This window comes from Haemorhous mexicanus, chromosome 5 (genome assembly GCF_027477595.1).
Source record: "Haemorhous mexicanus isolate bHaeMex1 chromosome 5, bHaeMex1.pri, whole genome shotgun sequence".
Taxonomy (NCBI): domain Eukaryota; kingdom Metazoa; phylum Chordata; class Aves; order Passeriformes; family Fringillidae; genus Haemorhous; species Haemorhous mexicanus.
The window spans coordinates 22,027,920-22,047,218 of NC_082345.1; the positions used below are offsets into that span (position 1 = coordinate 22,027,920).

The 19,299-nt window shown below is 41.4% G+C and overlaps 1 protein-coding gene across 3 annotated transcripts; it reads right to left on the reverse strand.

Annotated features, from left to right (window-relative positions):
- Positions 1–3,119: 3,119 nt before the first annotated feature.
- NFYB (nuclear transcription factor Y subunit beta) lies at positions 3,120–18,655 on the reverse strand. 3 transcript variants are annotated; one of them, XM_059846205.1, is made up of 8 exons: positions 18,522–18,646; positions 10,814–11,027; positions 10,342–10,435; positions 9,729–9,859; positions 7,883–8,080; positions 6,065–6,146; positions 3,782–3,861; positions 3,120–3,561 (listed from the first exon to the last, which is right to left on the reverse strand). In XM_059846205.1, the coding sequence occupies exons 3-8, from the start codon at positions 10,433–10,435 to the stop codon at positions 3,529–3,531; spliced, it is 618 nt and encodes a 205-aa protein (XP_059702188.1). In that variant the 5' UTR covers positions 10,814–11,027; positions 18,522–18,646; the 3' UTR covers positions 3,120–3,528. The 3 variants fall into 3 exon arrangements, with proteins under 3 accessions (XP_059702188.1, XP_059702191.1, XP_059702190.1); XM_059846208.1 differs by lacking the exon at positions 10,814–11,027 and having other exon boundaries at positions 18,522–18,655; XM_059846207.1 differs by lacking the exons at positions 10,814–11,027; positions 18,522–18,646 and adding an exon at positions 17,806–17,937.
- Between the last annotated feature and the right edge of the window lie 644 nt (positions 18,656–19,299).

The following is a 19,299-nucleotide window of genomic DNA, read 5'->3' on the forward strand; positions in this document are numbered from 1 at the left end:
ACAACAGCATATCTGATTTTCAAAGAGGAAAAATTGGTTGGTATTTTCAACTAGTCCCATGTCTTACCAGTGAACCACATCCAAAAGGCATCCTCCCACCACTGCTCTTTTCACCAAACCAGCAACAGGGGAAAAATAAGAGGAAGCATTAGATCAAAGTTCTTTCTATAGGACTGCATATATAGTTTCCTTATAGCATTATTTGTCTTAGAATCTACATCCAGCTTTGGAGGTTTTTTCATCTAAAACACAAGAAAATTCACTACTAGTTTCAGTGAAAAACTTCCTTTCTTCTATTTGGTACAAATCAAACCCCAAAAACCTCAAGACTGCACCATTTGGTAATGCAGTGACTTAAAGGCAAGTTGTCTTACTGCTGTAAATGTAACTGAGGCAGTGAGCCTCTGTGATTTACCTGGACCATTAATCACATTCAGAGCTCTGCAAAATGAGGAATATTATAGCTACAAGCAAAGCTGCTGCCAACCTTTATCATGACAGCAAGGTGCTGGGGAAAACCTTAGCCCTTGGCACTGCCCCTTGCTTTGCGCTGAGCAATCTCTTCTGTGCATGCCCATATGCTTCCTCTCTCCTGCCAAAGGCTAGAGGGAAATCACCTCTCCATGCCTACAACATGTTCATGAGCATCATACTCAAATTCTGCAATAGGAATAATCCCACAGCATTCACAGTGATCCAGAGTGCAGTTCAAGGAAGACAGCTCTTTAAAGAATAGCCCATATAATTTAGGCTGATTTTTAGCTACAGGCACATAAGCATGGGGCAGTAGGTATTCAGGATGTAACACCTCATGCCAGAACTCCATCTGTGTTCTTGCTATACCATCCAGCCACATATTTTAGCATTCAGTAGGAGATCAGAAGGGAGGAATAAATAAAACAGTTAACCATGCATGTGTACATCAACAACACTGGGAAAGGCAGAGCCTCAGTTCCCATTTTGCCTGTAATGAAAATGGGGTGTAGAAGAATACCATCGAAATTAGCTTTTCTCACAACTGCATTTGGACTAGAGATAACACCATTTCTGTACCTTTAAAGACACCAAAAGCGCCTACAAAGAAATACCAGAAGAATCAAGTTATACAAAAATGCATTTTCCAGTCTTAGTTTTGCTGCCACAGCTACCTCGAAGTCAAGCTCAGTTTGGGGGTATCTTAGTTCAAAAAAACATTCAGAGGACCAAAGACAGGAGTTTTGTAGAAGCAGGTGAGATGTAGCAAGAATGGTCATTCTTGGTTCAGGTCTTAGCTACTTGTAAATTTTAAACACCCAAACAGAGCAAAATGAGAACACAGATTTGTTGAACAAATATAAAGAATGCATTGGTTGTGCTGCTGCTAATAAAATTAGGCAAGTATTTCTTCAGAACACATTTTTTTTTATTTGGTGTACCATGGCTACAGTACCCTGCAAACTTTTATTAGGAGAAAGGTTTCAGAGAGACATGGCACGAAGTGTTGTACTATTACTTTTACTGCTATGGTTTCAGGAAGAGAATGAGAAGTTATGCAGTTTTGTCCTGGGCCCTCAGAGGGTGAAGGGAGAAGAAAGAAAAAGGAAAAACTAAGTATCGGCTTCATTGCTCACATGATGGAGTATAATCCACAAACTGAACACACTTCAACCTAAACTCACAGAAGAGATGGGAGCCTCAAAAATGCTGCCTGTTTTAAGCAAGTGTGTGGGATCACCTCAACCCGCTTTCTATACATCAAAATGCCAAATCTTCCCTAGCTTCTCCTTAGTTGGTATCACAGCTTTTTTCCATTGTAAATCTGGGAACAGTAAGAACAGGCTAAGCTGGCCTGAAATAAATGGAATAGAAACAGAAGGGGTTCTTGCAGGGATTGTGTTATTCAGTTTTACATTTAATGAGAAACTCCATTTGTTCATAGCTGCTGAAGAACGACAGGCTGCCACAAAGCCCAGAACATCCATGCAGACTGCCCAGAATACACTGGATCGCCTTCAGAGCCTCTGCCAGCAGGATGTTGACTGGTAGGAAACACTGCCAGCAGGATGTTGACTGGTAGGAAACACTGCTCAAATCTCCACATGAAGTTTTTGTTTAGCTAAAGAGCTAAACCTATATCTTAGGTTATGCTAATTTCCCAATATTGAACTATTTTTTTTTTTTTTTTAAGAAAAGACAAAACCAGCAAGAAATCATATGGCAAGAGTTTCAAGGTGTGGTTTGCTTAAATTAATAACAGGTATGTGGAAAGATAAATAATATATTACATTTCAGTCCACTGGAAACAGTAAAAATACAGAAGCTCCCAAAATCCAGTCTGAACAAGATACTACTAAAACTCCCATACCTACCCTAATATGCTAAGACATAGCAACAAAATTACCCACCCAATTATTAAAGAAACAGCAATGTTACCAAGAACAGCTCACTAAATATACAGAACCACAGTACCTAGGTAGAATTAATTGCAAAAGCAGGAAACAGACAACAAACCTGAAGTCTATCTTCCATTTCAGATTTGTATCACTTCTTCAGCTGTCAGCCACTCATGCACATACACACCCACACAACACGCAGCCCAGACACAGAAAGTCACTATCACTTTTGAGTTCCCACAGGCTCCCAAGAAACATTAAAACATTTCAGTAAAAAGTTTAAAGGAGATATTTTACCACAAGGACTATAAAATCCCCCCTACCTTGGATTTCTAAGTTTGGGATTCTAAAAGCCATACATAAAAAGGAGGAGTTATTTCAATAGCAGAAAGACTACCTTAAAAGTATCAAAGTAAGTCGAAGGAGAATTAATGCAACTGAAAAAATTTTTAAAAAAAGAAAACCTGCATTGCACAGTCAGTGCTTTCATTAACACTGTTGATAAGCTCTAAACCTCTAAAAGTAGTAGAGCATTCATTGGTTTTGATTAACCTTTAATTCAGAAGTTACATTAGAAAAAACAATTGTAGCAAATTTTTTGAGCTGCTAGTTTCATGAGGAAAAGGTCCTTCTCAAAATCTCAATAAATAAGCTGACATGTCAGGTTAGTTGAGGTTATCATGCAAGACAAGTTACATAACCAAGACTAACTCAATGTTTATAATAAAGGCAACTTGCATTCAAAAATGAACTTTACCCTTACAATTTTATTCAAAGGGTAAGCATGAATTAACCCAGCTGTTTACCTGAATTACAAAAGTAACATGATTCAATATGAAAATAAGAAACTGTCTACAAATCTCTGACAGTAATAAATTGCAATATACAATGCATACAGGAGTTATACAGAGCAACAAACTTTTGTACAAAACAAAAATACTTTAATACCTTTAAAATCCAATTATTTCTTTAAAATCATCATGAAAAAGATTTGAGTCAGAACTCACACCTCAATTAGTCAAGCTTCTGGTAGCTACATTACAGCTATTTAATATACAAAGAGATAAATCTCTTCACCAGTCATTAAAACTGCCTCTTCATTAGAGTTGCACAGGTTTTCCGTTTCATGTTCCCAGATGGAAAATTTTCTTCAAAATCATGAGAACTGAATTTGTTGAACACCAGAGATCTAGAGAAAGAAAATGCAAGCTTACATTCCGCTACACGTTTTCTGAAGCTGCAGAGCAGTTCACAGCAAGCAGCCATGAATTCTCAGTGTGGAATGGCATGACAGCCACCACAAAAGGACTAAATAAAATTAATTCTCAACTTTCAGAACAGAGCAGCTGCATGAGGGTTTGGATTTTAGCAGCAGAAGGGAGAGTAGGGGACAATATACAGGATCATACCTGTTGATATGATGTTGTGTAGACCATAACATTCTGCTGTTGGCCATCTGTGGTTATTAAGCCTGCTGGCAACTGGTTGGCTGAAAGATAGAGGATTTTAAAAACATTAGGCAGGAATACTTGATATACAGAGCCTTGTTTGATGTGTCTGTCACCATTAAATAATTGTGGCCCATTCCAGGACTCTGAGTTACCATCCTACACTGGTATATTCACACTTGTTACCAAGTGTTACAGGTGAACAAGTTTATTCCCATTCAGAAGAAACACATAAAATCCACCTTGATTTTGCTCTGAGAGTAAGCAGAATGTCCAAACCTGCACACAGGCAAATGGAGTGGAGCTCACCACCCTGACCCACTGAAAAGGCCACCTACAGTGTTCAGTATCCCAACAAGCCTGAAGAATTCAGTTGGCTTTGTTTAAATTCAAAGTTAGCACTTGAGCATAGCCATGGGGGAGGAACTCAATTAAATCATTGTGCTGCTTTATAAATTGGGATCTGTCAGGGACTCCATAATACAGAAGCTCCATGGAAGGCAGAAGAGAGGAACAGGAAGAGGCAATGACAAAAAATAAAAGGCACTGCTAGAGCCTGACATTGTACTGGTCAACTTCAGCACATCCTTCAGGAAACACAGAAGAGCTCTGATTTCACAGAGGAAAGAGGAGGCCAACAAAAGGAGTAAAAAGTACTTTGAGATACTGAGAGAAAACACAGGGAGTGATGCTCCAAGGTAGACCTTCGCAAACATGAACATTAAGCTCTCGCACTCAGAGTAAGTGCTTTACAACCAGTATTTGAAAGCAAAGCAGCACAACTCTTGTGCTGTAGGTTGTCACTGTAATACATTTTCCCCTAGGACACAAATAATGAGGCTTTGTTCATGTAGTTACTAAATATAAAGATGTATAACCAGTACAAAATTCTGAAAGCACATCATAATCCTAACAGTTTTCATTTGAAAGCTGAATTTCAATTGCTTCAGTTGCAGGCTAAGAGATGCATTAAGATTAGTGAGAGTGGCTCTGGCAGGTCCAAAATTTACTGCCCTTCGATGTGCACGTTCCACATGCAACACAGCTTAATGGAGAGTCCCAGACCCAGCCCTGGCATGAGGCCACCACAAAGAGCTGAGGGCTATGTTACAGAAGCACAGCTATCACTGCTACTGCTGCAGTGACATCATTATTCATTCCAGCCAGAGCTATAGCTGCCCCTGTGGAGGGAAAAACCTGCAGCACTTGACATGATCAGTTATTTAACATAATTTTTTTTACTTTCCTTTAATACTGTAACATCTCCTCTGCATCCTTAATCCTGCCAGGACATTTCTAAAGTTGCTCTTTTCAAGTCACAGCAAACTAAAGTTTTTTCATAGAGCACTCTGAGGCTCCTAGGTGTGGAAATTAAGAATCTAAATCTAAATATTAGAAGGGACCCTTGCAATATTTAGATTCTTAATTTCCACACAATTTTATAAGCTCCTCTTCCAGGCTAGAAGAGACCCAGCAAGACTGCATTGTTTTATGCAGCCAAAGTCAAACTGAGAGCAAATTGTATTTACAATCCTGAATAGGTCATTTTAGCCCTCAGGCTTTCAATTTTTGCTAGTTTGGTGGTTTACCAGTGATTTTATCACATACTTAAAAAACTAAATCTTGTCAGTAGGTAGGACTAGAGCTGTGCTTCCTAATTCCTCTTCTATCAGGTTCTATCATTGCCAGCCTGTAACATTTAAAAGCCAAGGTGGAGACTACATGCAAGAATCAGCACCAACAATATCAGTGTAAACCCCAAAAAACTGTCAGGCTTTAATCCACAGTAAAAGGAAGAAAAACTACACTGCATGCACATGATACTCCTCACTCTACACCTTCTAGCTGCCAATCTATGCATTCTTTTGAATGTAAGAAATATGAAGTTCTTTAGAATTAGACAAAGATGATTTCCTTCTCTGCCTCATTTCTCAAAGATGAGCTCCTCAAGTCACCAAGAGGAGTTCGTTTTAATTTTTTCCTCCAAGAGTCTTGCAAGTAGAATGGATGGGGCCTAAATATGTAGCTGCTGGGGAAAAGGGGAAAAAAAGGTTTGCACCTTTCATTACAACCTGTGTTTAAGCGTATTCAAGCACTAATATATGCATTTATAAATTTTCCACAATTGACATGAGCTATTATTAGTCCAGGATATATTCCTCAAGTACTTGCTGATGCCTGACAGAAGTGCTGTATTTATAAAAGCTGTAGTAATAACATAATAAATTAAAAAGTATTACTCACTAAATGCTTCTTCTGTGAGCTCCTCACTTAGACCATCTGCAGTTGTAACTGTTCCCCCAATTCCCTTTTCTCCTTTCATTGCCTAAGAAGAGAGAGAACAAAAAAAGCAGAAAAAAAGTTTGAGATTTTTTCAAAGCCCCAGAAGCTCTAGCCAAGGTTTGAAACTTGCAGAAGAGTCACAGTGCAATAGCTGGAGCTTGAAATCCCAAGAACTGTAAAGCTCTATGGGATTTGAGAATGTGCATATTACATGAGTGTTTTTCATCTTAACCATACTCCTGAAACAAAAACTTGGCAAACTAGGACTGTGTGTTTCTAAGAAAAGCTTTTCACCTTCTCTGCAGAAAGTTCAAAATCTGTGGTAATCTAGAAGGAGAATTTACAAGAAATCACAGAACCTCACCTACCATGAATGTGCAACATTTGCTCACCAACCACACACAACCACCATCACCACAAAGAGCTGACATTTAAAACCAAGATGTGGAATTTCTTCTCCCACATCAAGGACTACAGCCAGAAAGGATATCAGCACAGAAAGCCAAGGGCCTAAGTCATCTGCATGCAGTTTTACAAGTTTGATGCTCTATGCTATTACATAAGAATGTCTAGGAAAATAATGTGGGCATAAAAAAAGATTCTCTGCAACTGCTTGCTGCAGACAAAATACTCCGTTACAAAATTGAAGTATTTCACCCTGAAGACACCCTTGCTGGAATAGAGATTTAAAACTGATGAGCAAAGCTATTTAACCCATCCATGCAATTAAAACCCAATCCAACTACTCTGCTACCATAGTATCTATAATCTGCTAAATGGTCAATTAAGAATGAAAGTATCACAGACCCACTTCAGACTTATTCAGTAAGAACTGGAACTAGTTAGGCAATACTTGCCTTTTTAAAAGCACATACAGCCCTATCACAGCATGTGCAACTGCTACACAGAACTGGAAAAAGACAGCACACAGCACTACTCCAACTTTATATTACACCTCCTCTTACTCAGTTATCCAGCAAATGACCTTCTGGGAAGGGGAAGCTTCAAGTGCTGTCAGCAAAACAAATATGGTTAGCAAGTCTGAACTAAAAAAATCTTAGGTTTACAAAACAAAGAAACTCAGAAAAACATCCTTATCTACTGTTCTGCCAATTTAGACAGAGGGAGGCAGACCAGAAAAAAAAAAAAACTAAAAACCCAAGCAGAAGCAATTTCCTTTTTTGAAAAGGTCTAAATTGCTGAAAGGAGGAAAGTCACTTTCTGCTAGAGAAGGGATAAATTAAATTAACTGTTTGGATCACATATCTAAGCATGTACTATGTATCAAAAACAAACTGAGGGACAGGCTAAAATAATAATTTAAAAAACCCCATTGAAGCAGATAGAATAATGATTCATATGGAAAACTACCATGAGAAAAATATTTTTTTTCTTTTGCAGACCTGAAGTCCAGACAAACAATAGACATGAGGCCAGTTCCTCAGAGGATGCAGTCAGTACATACTGACTGAACCCAAAGATCGAATTAAACATTCTTAGTAGGCACTTTAAAGAGCAGAGCAATTTACTACCACCAATATATTAGAGAATTTATTAAGTTGAAAGCTTTAACTACTCTGAATCAGCAAGTCTAATCAAAATGCTTACTTCCTCCTTTTTCTCTTGACATCCTCTGGAATGCTTTTAAACATTACATTACTCCCTGACCAAGAGCTGTGAGATACTGTGCAAGCTAGCCATTATACAGTTACAACAACAGAGAGCTAACAATAAACACAACCAGTTTAAATAAATGAGCAAATACCCATATATACCAACCTCTCTGAATTTTTGGAGGTATAACTTCAAAGGTTCAACATAGCTATCAAACCCTAAGGTAGACATGGCAAAGAGAATATCCTCTCCATTGATTGTCTTTCTTTTCTCTTGGTGACACCTCTCACTTGCTTCTGATGTTATAAAGCTGATGAATTCACTTACACACTCTTGTACACATTCCTTTGCATCCTTAGCAATCTAGTAAGGAAAAAAGTATCATAAAATCATTAATGAAGACACAAGACTTTAAAAAACTCACCACTAACCCCCCAAAGAGTACACCAGATAATAGAGGAAACATCCTAAAACCTAATGATAATACACATTTAGGCAACACCTGCACAGCACACCACTGGATGATGTCCTCACTCCTCTATGTAAGACCAGCTGCAATGTGATTTTACCCATGTTTTACTATTTCAAGCAGCACAGCCAACTGCCAGGATCTCCTGAAGTCCCAAGGTCTATACAAGCTTTTATACCCATATGCTTCTTGCTTTGCTTACCTGTGTATCTTCAAACCTGTTCATTACAATGTCACAGCCCACTTCCTCTTCTTTTTAAGAGACCTGGTAGCTCCAACCCCAGTCCATTACATTCCCACAAATTCAGCACTGACAAGCATTTTTACCCTGCCTAGATTCAAGGGCTAGAATATACACCTAGCAGCAAGCCTGGTATAAATTTACCAAATAAGAATAGAAATGAAGCATCATATGCCCCTGGCAAGAATGAAGTAAATTTGCTTACAGTTTTCAAACGGACAAAAATTGAAGCAGTAACTGTGTGCACTCTTCACTAGCTCCTCTGATATTTTCAGACATGTAGGATAAGATTTTCAGAAGTCATCAGTCAGCACCTTCCCTTGCAGTTTTTTACAAAAACCATCCTGATTTTTCAAGCTAGCTCTACATGCCACATGCTAAATTCTCAAGAAAAATCTCATCTTGATCACTAAAAATTTATAACAATATGGACTAGCGTACAGTTTTTCACAGCAAAGTTATAAATGTAACATCCAGATCTCCAAAAAGCCCTGAACACTATGAAATTACAAGCATATGTGAGTAAATTATGTCTTGCTTCTTTTTAGAGGGATCTCCAAAGAGATCAGTTTTAGCTGGAGGAAATGTTACTGTGGCTGGAATTGTATTGGAATACAACAGAGAAACAGCATATCATAGGATCCGTGCAAAGGTTTAAGATAAACCACTAGAATGATGAGGTATTTATACAATCACCAGCTCAGCAGAATGGATTAAAAAGTCTATTCTTAGAAGTAAGAAATAAATAAGGCTTTCAATATCTGGCCTTACCTGCCCCATGATATAAAGCAGACTTCTTAGGTCACTTTGGCATTTGGGTATGTGAATATTTGGGTGATGGAAGGCTAACCATTCTCTTTCCTTCAGGATGAGCACTGGATTTCTATTTCAGCCAAAATTATTCACTTATTCCAAATTTTATGCACCTCAATGAAAGCAGACTAAATCTCTCAAGAGAATTGCACAGAAAATATTCTTAGTGATTGTCATCAAGTCTGATCCTTTATGACAATTTCAGAGAACACATCTTAGAAAAAGAAAGCTCTTGAATACTCTATGGAGAACAGTTCTGGACAATCTGAATACAGCAGTTACTAAAAGCCTTCAGACATCTAAGAAAAATTTGCTTGATCTCAATCACCTCCTGCTCCTGGGGCTTTTTTTTCCCTTTCCTTTTATAACGCTTTTCTTCAATAAACCAGAATGATTTGGAAAAATATGTTGTTCTAATCAGCTCAAGTTCACTGAGAGGAAGGAATAAAACTCATTAACACACTTTCTTTACCAGAAAATAGTATTACCTTTCCTGTTTGGGGTATGGCATTTTTCATTATCCTTGCCACATTTGCAATTGGAAGATATATATCTTGTTCTCTGAAACTCTCTTTTGAACCGTTTGTATCTTCATGATCATTCATGCTGTCTTCTGTGTCTAATGAAATGAAGAAAAGTTAACAGAAATTATATTTGATAGACAGCAGAGAATAATTCAGTTTCAAATCTTACACTGAAGGATGAAGACCTTTGAAATCACAATATGTTAACATCATAGAAATAATTTTAAAAATAGATGCAACATCAAGGTACCTTTATAAAGATAGCATTTTATCACATTATGCACAGAAGTATACATGGCTGCCGATCAACAACCATTATTAATGCCATGTCAAAATACAAACTGCTTCCTATAACATCAATTTTTTTGTCATCCCCTCAAGGTCTCTGTACCAACATCAAAAATCCAACTCCTCCCTTCAGACTGCAGAAAATGCTTTATACAGTGAGGCATTACAAAAACAATGGCAAATTCTTAGCCTAAGAGAAGATAGCAGAGAATGATACAAGAACTGGAAGAAAATTTATGTATACACACATATGCAGAGAAATAGTAGGATTTGCTCTCTCACTTCTTACCATCATGAGGCTGTATGACATAGTGACTGCCACCAATGTAATCTCCAGCAATTCCTAACTGAGAAGCATCTGTTGTGGAGCTGTCACCATCCATCTACAACCAGAAGAAGGAAACCTTTCAGGTGCGATTGTTACATCACCAAGTGCAGCTATCACTCAAACCCAGCACAAACTATGAGATTACTTTATACAAAGCATAAATATTTTGCTACTGGAAAACAGCATCCCCCCTATCATTAATGAATTTTACTGACAATGGAAATAGTTCAGCTGTTTTGTGAGGCTTTTAAAAAAACTCAGCCAGAGGCACAGGCTATGACAGAATAATTTGGTTTATGTAGCACATAGCTCCTGTGAAAGTTTGACCAGAATGTGCAAGGTATCTCTCAACAACCCTCAAAACCTACACCAGCCCTCTGTTCATTAAATGCTTTACCAATTAGTTCCTACACAGAGTGTATCCTTCACTCACCTTTACTCTCCGTGTTGGTTTGTCAAGCCCACTGACAAACTTCTAGCCAGACCATGGGACCAGCTCTGCATCCTCATCCTCCCTGAGACACCTGTTACTCCTATGTGCCTTCTGAGTCACATTTTAGCATTTCCTGGTCCTGCCCTGCCTCACTCTCTGGGCATCCTTTGGTGCTCTTCTCTCAAGGTTCTGATGTGGTGGCCAACAAGAAGACCTTTCATGAGGGTTTAAAGATGGGGGCGGTCACAGTTTAATATTTAACTTAAATGCCACGAGAAAAAGGGAAGCCAAAAGAGCCTGTGCTTCCCTCTTTCTTACTGACAAGCTACACACACAGTTGCTGGAGAGGCAGAGGCCAGCTGACTTCACTCACTGACCCCACACCCACTGTGTGGGTACCTTGGTGTCTTTGAAGGATCACTTGGTTGTTGTCAGTGAGACCACAGAACTCACAGAACTCATACCCAAGAAGAGGGAGAGAAGGAGGGAGGGAGAGAGAGAGGGAGAAGCAATATTGTGGGGTTTTTACATCTACCCAGAAATATAAGCATTTAACCTCTTGCTAATCTGCACTTTGCTTATGGCCATAGGACTGAGTTTCACTTTGAAATCTTCAAGCAAATGTTCAGTGTTAGATTTGGCCACAGATGCACCAAATAACACGAGCACTGCTTGCATTCCAACAACAACTGGACGGAGCCTTAGAAGCTGTTCAAGAGAAAAAGACTATTCCAGCTCTTCTTCATTGTACAGAATATTACACACACTTCTATAAAGAATTTCAGGTCCCTTTTGCTGTGCTTTTGTAAACCAGCTTCACTTCTTGCACAGTAGCTCTACCCAAAGGAAGGGCAGTATTTTAGGCATTAACCTTCCATGTGCCAACCTTCACATAAATTCACTTTGTCCACATTTTGCAGATTCTTTGTTGAGAGATTTAACTTTGCTTTTCAATCTCCCAAAGGGTCTGCAGTTTGCTTACTCAGCTGACTGTAATGACAATGCAAGGATATCACAATCCTGCATGTCATGATCACCAAAACTGACATCACACACCATTAAGAGAATTGTGCCTTTCTCTCTCTCTCTCCCTTCTGCACTTTGAAAGAATTAAAATTGTAGTCTGGTAAATCCCAAAAGCTACCTCCAAAATTAAGTTAGAGTTTTCTGGTAGTCGTCTTCTCAGTTTCGGCTCTCTGATCCCTGCTGGAATTTAATTCAGGATCTCAATCTTTACCAGCCCCAATACAAGATATTTTAAATACCTTGATCTTTCTTTCCCTCTCTTTTTTCAATCTTCTGTGAAACACTTCTTTTAAATTATTTCCTTCCTCCAGGGTTGCAATATTCTTCAAATTTCTGCCCAGATGTGATAACTAACTGGTTTCTGCTCACCTCTCCTGCAGGCTACTCTGTTTGAATCTTTATTACCAAGACCCAGAAACACTAAGAAATCATCTTGCTTTCATTAGCCCAGCTTGCTTTCAAAAGGCAATTCCTGCTTGAATCTCTTTCAAATCTGTGCTGCATCTACAGACATTTTGGTCATATTAGACTAATGCATCCTCAAGGTAATACCTTTGCTTCTATTCTTTTCTGTGTGCATATTTCCAGATCTACTTACCGAATGTATTATTTCACCATTAGTGGGAATTTGTGTGGACATTTATCAGCACTATGAATCTAAAATAGTGATTAGCAATATTGACAGGAAAAGGCATGCAACAGAAAAAGACAGATCTGACTCAGATAAAGAAAAGAGGCACTGACAGCTTAACATCAACTGAAATTACTTCTGTTGATTTTACTTGAAGAAAGATTTTTAGCTGCCAGGACAACCTTGGGACAGAAGATTAGGGCTAGCCCTAACACCCTTCTGCATAGTGCTCAGCATAACCAGGTTCTGATCCAGTCCCACAGGATAATTCATGTTGAAAGGGGCCATGGTAGGTCTCTACTCCAGTCCCTGCCAAAAGCAGGGTCAGCTCCAAGCTCAGAGCAGAGCACTCAGGGTTTTCTCCAGCCACACCTTGAAGGTCACCACAGACAGAGCTGGCCCAGCTGCCCCACAAGCCTCCTCCACAGCCCAGCTGACCACACTGTGAGGGAGGGAGGAGATCTCAGCACACTACTTCAATCCAAGTAAGTTGATGCAAGAAGTTCAGCCAGAGTTGTCATTCAATTCAGATCTAGATCCAGGCATCTGAATATAGCAACTGTAATTAATATGCCATCCAAGTCACCCTACTAGTATTTCTTTGAGCCCAATGGATGACAAACATGACCTTGCAGGAAAATGTGGCCACTGCTATCCTAGACATCTCATAACAAACAGTTATATGCTCACACATTAAGTTTTCATTTCAGATGTTCAAAACTCCAGTCAATCCCCACATTATCTGATTGTCAAGCTCAGCACAAGTTCTTATACATACAACAATGTTCAAAGAATGAGAAAACACCCTTCTTACTACACTGTTGCTAATTAATCCCCCCTCCTTTAAACAAACAAACAAACAAAACCCCCAAACAACCAATAAAACACCTCCAAAGCCACGACACAAACTAAATTCTGTGTCCATGAAGTTGCTCTGGAAAACGCAGCTGTCCAATATAGAATAGAAACAACACCTCGCCTACACTAACTGCCGTCACTAGGAGACTAAAAAGGCCAACAGTTCTTATATTGGCCCATTTAGTAGGAAGATCTACTACTTTAGATGGAAGCAGATGCTAGAACAGGCAAAATCCTAGGAGATGTAATCCTAAAAGGTTCAGGTAGGCAAGAACTTTCCTCTCAGATTTAGCTTTAGACTGTTGGGTTGTTACAACTTGCTTTAAGGAGAAGTAGCCATTTGCAGATTATATATCACATTTGCATGGCAGTTTCAGCATGCAAACATTGCAGTGCTTTTTAATACAAGAGCATTTCCTACCCCTGTGTGGCTGCCAAATTGCACAAGGGAGGGCTTCCAAGAGCTCAGTTCTCCAGCAGCAAGTGCAGTGCATAACTTGCTGGAAGCAATTAATACAGGTTGTACATTATCCTCAGTTTCCAGTGCTAGGAAGACACTGAAGCTCCTCCATGCATACACATGGACTGAATAAAGACTGAGAGCTAAGCACATCAGAAGTGACATGTCAGTCTCTAAAATGACCATGCCACTATCTGATTTTATCAACAACCAGTGAGAGTAAACAAGTACAGGACATAAACATTCAGCACTACACTGCAAAAGAAAAATCTGAATACAGAGCAACACAATACTTTCTGTTAGTGGTTTTCTGTTTGGTTTTTCTCTCTCTAATAATAAAATAATATTACAGGGATATACAAACTACTTGATGCATGGAAATTAACCAATGAAATATGTTATAAGAGAAACATTTCAAGAGCATCAAAGAAGGTTCAGTGATAAGATGCACATGAATGAACACACAGGTTTACACTGACATTTGGTATAAATATTCTTGGGGATGCTTAAAAAAATTTGCTCCTGTCAGTTGCCCACAACTCAGACTGTTCCTATAATATGTCTATACTACACTAATAAAACTTCAGTATCTCAAAGTAAATCTTACATCCTGTTTAATCTTATAAGGTCCCTAAAGAGCACAGTCAATATCAGTGGCTCAGCTAAATTATAACTAAAGAAGAATACATGCCCAAGCCTGCTAGCACTGAGAAGGGACTAAAGCTTAGATCAGTATAAAAAGGAAAAATAAAGAAGAAAAAAAATTTGAAGACACATGATTTTTGTTTTCAGAATGAGGAAGTTATCTGGCAATGACTTACAAACTGCCCTCTTGAAGGGAAATCAAAGGCCTCTTGTGATTTAAGTATTTCACATGGCATTTATTTACCCTATCTCCCAAAATTGCTACCCTATGAGAGGGGCAGTAGAAAATGATATGCAATGAACTGAAGCACTTGGTACACATTCCATGCAGTCATGTCTGCCAAAGCAGCAGGACAGAAACAATAACTAAAGCTGTAGGTAGTAACCACATCATTAATTTTGCCACATCTTTTCATAAGAGATGTAAAGCTGTGAATCAATACATAACAGCAAAGACACAAAGTTTTATTTGAACTTTCTGCACCCTTTTCTTTAATGGAAAGATATTTCCATTAAAAATACCTTTAATTTCCTTCTATTTTTCAGTGACTTCTGGAGATCCTAATTTCCCACTGAATTCTCACCTGCAGGTATATACAAAATACCAACTGTTGAATGCATTCACGGGACATTGTTCCAGCAGACACACAAAAATATAATTCTAAATGCCTTCGCTCATAGCTAGAACAAAACCAGATGCTGCACTCTCTCTCCACCTCAGACTTCTCTAATCCCTTATATTCAGTGCTTTCCCCCACAGCAGAATAACACTGAGAAAAGCAGACTGATGCTAAGAGGACCAGACAGTGTCACCAAGGCTCATTACTATCTTGAATGTACCTTACCCTGGCCCATGGGGAGGAAACTTTTTCTTATGAAATCCAAAGAGGGCATTGCCACCGTTACACCTTCCCACTACACATAACAGTCTATCAACTTTGTCTTCTTTTACAAGCCCCAGTGCCACTGACCACAGGCCCCCTTCACGTGGATCCAGCTCTGCTAGAGCAGCTGGTAGCTCCTTCCCAGGCTGGCTAGTATCCACAAGCATGGTTAGCTCCAATATATATGGCTGGACTAAAACCTCAAGCATTTTCACATCAAGAAGGAGAAGGTCAGTGATACAGAGCAAGCAGGAGAAATAGAGTTTCCACACTTTCTCTTTTTTGGCAGTAAAAGTGAGAAGCTAGAGGAGAAAATAAACAAGATTAGCAGAGGAATGGAGGCAGTTTAATTGCTTTTGCAGAAGCTGGAAAAGGAAAGCAGCGCTGAACACACTGCACCTCTCTCCTTCAGCAACCTGACCGAAAACCCCATATTATCTTTCAGTAGTAAGTTTTTGGTACTTTTAAAGTATTTTTTGTAAAAAACTAAGCTTATCTGTTTATTAAAGCAGCAATCCATAAATCCTGTCTTTTTCCTTTTAGAAGTCAGGTAACATTTTTAAGTAGGTTATTTTTCCTTTGTTGGGGTAGTAATTCAAGTACACCAAGCAGCTTTTTTCCTCTAAAGCAACAGGGCAAGTAAGGGTTTTACAAAACTAGTTCAGACCAGACTGAACTAGCTTCAAACCAGACTATTTTTGGCCAAAGCTGTTGAGTTTGCTGTTACTTGCTTTTATTCTACCAATGTTATTTACCCATATTGTTTAGTATGCTTATATATAGCCATATTTTGCTCTTTTTACTAGCACCCTGCCACTAAAACATCAATTTCCAAATACTAAGTTTCTTCAAAACACTGTACTACTGCAAAACTCTGTACTAAGTCAAGTTTCCTTCTAAGCAAAATTTTAAAGGTTGAGCAAGATTAGATTTATATTTGAAAGCACTAAAGGAAGAACCTTGCAAACCTTTTTTAAAGGTTGACAAAACAAGGTACCAGACTTTCAAAGTTTCAGCGTTTAATGTTTCATATCTTGACATTATATTAAACATTATTTTTCATTCAATTTCTGAACATTGATTCCCTTCATCTAATTATTAACACAAATAAGAGTTAAGCTTTGAACTGCTGTGACTGTCAAATTCTGAAGTCTAAAGAGTAACACCCAGTGCTCCTAACTTCTCCCAATAAAATGCCATAGTTGTAAATACCAGCAGCCAAGACCATGTATAACCACCTACTCAAAGCATAACGCAAAAGCAACTCACACAGGCCTCAGAAAGGTTCAGACTGAGCCATCTTGGGTGTCCTAGAGGACTGCAGATGGATCTTGCCTTTACATTGCAACTGTCATGCCACAGGCCACATATGAAAAGAAAAAAAAAAGCAACCACTAGCTTACTGTTTAGGAACAGTATGCTAATGATTATATATAGACACCATTTCTCCATTCCTGTGAGCCAATTAAAGCCAGACTCTGAATACTGCCCAAAGCGGCGCTTGCCATTTTCCTTTTTCTGACCATTTTGCCAGAGGTTCTTTTGAGAATGCTGAATTTTTTTCTTTCATTGACAATAACTGCCATTTACCAAGACGCCAAGTAAAGCTTATTACATGTAATAGAGTCGATGAATGCGCTGAAATACAGATTTCTGTGTTCTTCATTGCCTAAAGATGTTCAGATCATTGTTTTCATTAATTTTGCCATCCCAAAAGCAACCCAAGCACACTAGGTAGCTTTTACCTGACAGCTCTTTTCAGAACAAATCTTTTTGGTTAAGCCTCAAACAAATTGGTAAAGCTTAAGTTGATTTTCTACTGCTGATGTATGCAGAATATATACCATAGCCACAAAAACATTACCAGAACACATGAATTTTTGTGGTTTTCCAATAGGGTTGTCTATAAGATTGCTATCAATAACCTCGATAGTACTCTTCAGGATCACCAACTCATAATTTCTGGAGGCAGCACAGTGGCTAACACACACAGGTCTGCCCAAGAACACCTCCCACACATCGAAAAGCTGATCAGACATTGATAATGGCAGGGTCCCGTCTCTCTCCCATCTGTCATGTGCGTCACAGGACAGTCACCCAGGCAGCCACCCAGCTGTCTCTGTGCCACTGCGAGCCGATCGATCCCATTTCCTGATTTCATGCCCTTCAATGATGCAAACGCAGTTAGCGCTGAGGCACGGGGGGACACCTTCCTACTTACACCAACAACCTCTGAGACTTCCCGGCACCCAGCTCACATCTGTTCCAGAGGTATCGTGACCCCTTGTTTACAAATGGCACAAGACGACGAGTCCTCAGTTAAGATCAGCAGCTTTATTGCTGGTCACCCTGGCTGTGATTTCCGCGCTGCCCGCACCTGCCCGGGGGCGGCCGAGAGCCTCTGCCGGGCCCCTGTGCAGCCCACCAAGGCCTCGCATTCCCGCCCGCACTGCCAGCCGGGTACTGGCACGACACCCCGGGGCCTCACCCTACGCTCCTCATCCCTGCAAAATACCGCCAAACCTTCCAGGAAATTTCGGTCCCGACAACGGCGCAGGGGATACCGGGAGGAGAGACGGGGCTGCTGTGGCGCCGCTACCCGGCTACCAGCCCGGCTAGGGACCGTGGGCGTGGTGGGGGGGGTCACGGCCCCTCGCTCCCGCGGCGAAGGGAGGGGGCTCGGTGGGCGGACACAAAAGAACGCCGAGCCCCCTCAGCCCGGCGCGGCCGCCACAAAGCTGCGGCCCCGGGGCACAGCGAGTGTGGCCGGCGCGGAGATAGAGGGATGGCGGGAGGCCGTGTGCCCCTCGAGTGCTCGCCGCCTCTCAGCCGGCGGTGAGAGGTGCCGGCCGGCCGCGGAGCAGCTCCGCCTGCTGCCCCCACCCCTGTCTAGGCCGCAAAATGGAGCCGGAACGGAGAGAGCGGGATAGTGGCGGGGGCAGCCGCCCCGCCGCCCCTGCCGACACTCCCCCCTCCCTGCCCTCCCGCCCACCCCGCTCGGCTCCCCAGCCGCGCGGCCCCCGCGGCTCCGGCCGCTTAAAGTGACGCGCGGCCGGTGCGGGTCCCGGGGCGGCAGCCCCGCACTTCCTGGTACCCGTGGCGACGGCGCGGCGGCAGCGCCGGGGCCCGGGGAGGGAGACGGACATTTCATTCGAGCCTGCAGTGCAACCGGTTACCAATCATTGGCCGGAGCCAGGCACAAACCTCCAGTGCGGCCCTGGTTGGCTCCCTCCGCAAATCGGCTGTTTGGTTGGACGGAAAATGGCTGCGAAGGAACCAGTCCCAGCGCGGAGCCTCGCTTCCCGCAGCCGGGCTGCCCTCCCTCCGCGCCGCCTCCCTGCCACTCGTGTCGGCTCTTCCTTTAGCGCACCCCCTCCCGCCGAGCCGGCCCGGCCCTCCTCCTTTATGGAGCGTCTGGGCCGGGGGGCGCCGATCCCGCCCCACCCCCGCCCACGGCTGGGATACAGCGGCCGCCGTGGCTGCCACTGAGGGCTGTCCTTGCCACAGGGCTCGGTCCCGCAGGGCTGCTGCTGGCGATTGTGCAGAGGGGCCTCTGACCAGGAGCAGCTCTTCCTGCGGCCTCTTTCTTGCAGAATCACAAATGGGTCAGGTTGGAAGGGACCACAGTGGGACAGCTGGTCCAACCTCCATGCTCAAGAAGGGTCATCCTGGAGCACAAGCACAGGATTGCATCCAGGCAGTTCTGAAATATCTCCAGTGAGGGAGACTGCAGTCTCTCTGGGCTACTTATACCAGCGTGTGGTCACCAGACAGCAAAGAAGGTCTTCCTCATGTTCAGGTGGAACTTCCGGTGCATCAGTTTCTGCCCGTTGTCACTTGTCCTACTGCTTGTTACCTGGCTTCATCCTGTGACCCCCTCCCTCCAGATACTGATGGACATCGATGAGGTCCTCTCTCACTCATCTCTTCTTGAGGCTGAGCAGGCCCAGCCCCTCCAGCCTTTCCTCATAAAAAAGATGCT

What these genes read in the sequence shown, in the direction of transcription:
- NFYB (XM_059846208.1), bottom strand. Translation starts at nt 10,435, where the DNA reads ATGGATGGTGACAGCTCCACAACAGATGCTTCTCAGTTAGGAATTGCT. An exon ending in ACCTCCAAAAATTCAGAGAG is followed by an intron (nt 6,147 to 7,882) that starts GTTGGTATATAT and finishes CTCTCTTCTTAG; the next exon opens with GCAATGAAAGGAGAAAAGGG. An exon ending in ACACAACATCATATCAACAG is followed by an intron (nt 3,562 to 3,781) that starts GTATGATCCTGT and finishes TTCTTTCTCTAG; the next exon opens with ATCTCTGGTGTTCAACAAAT.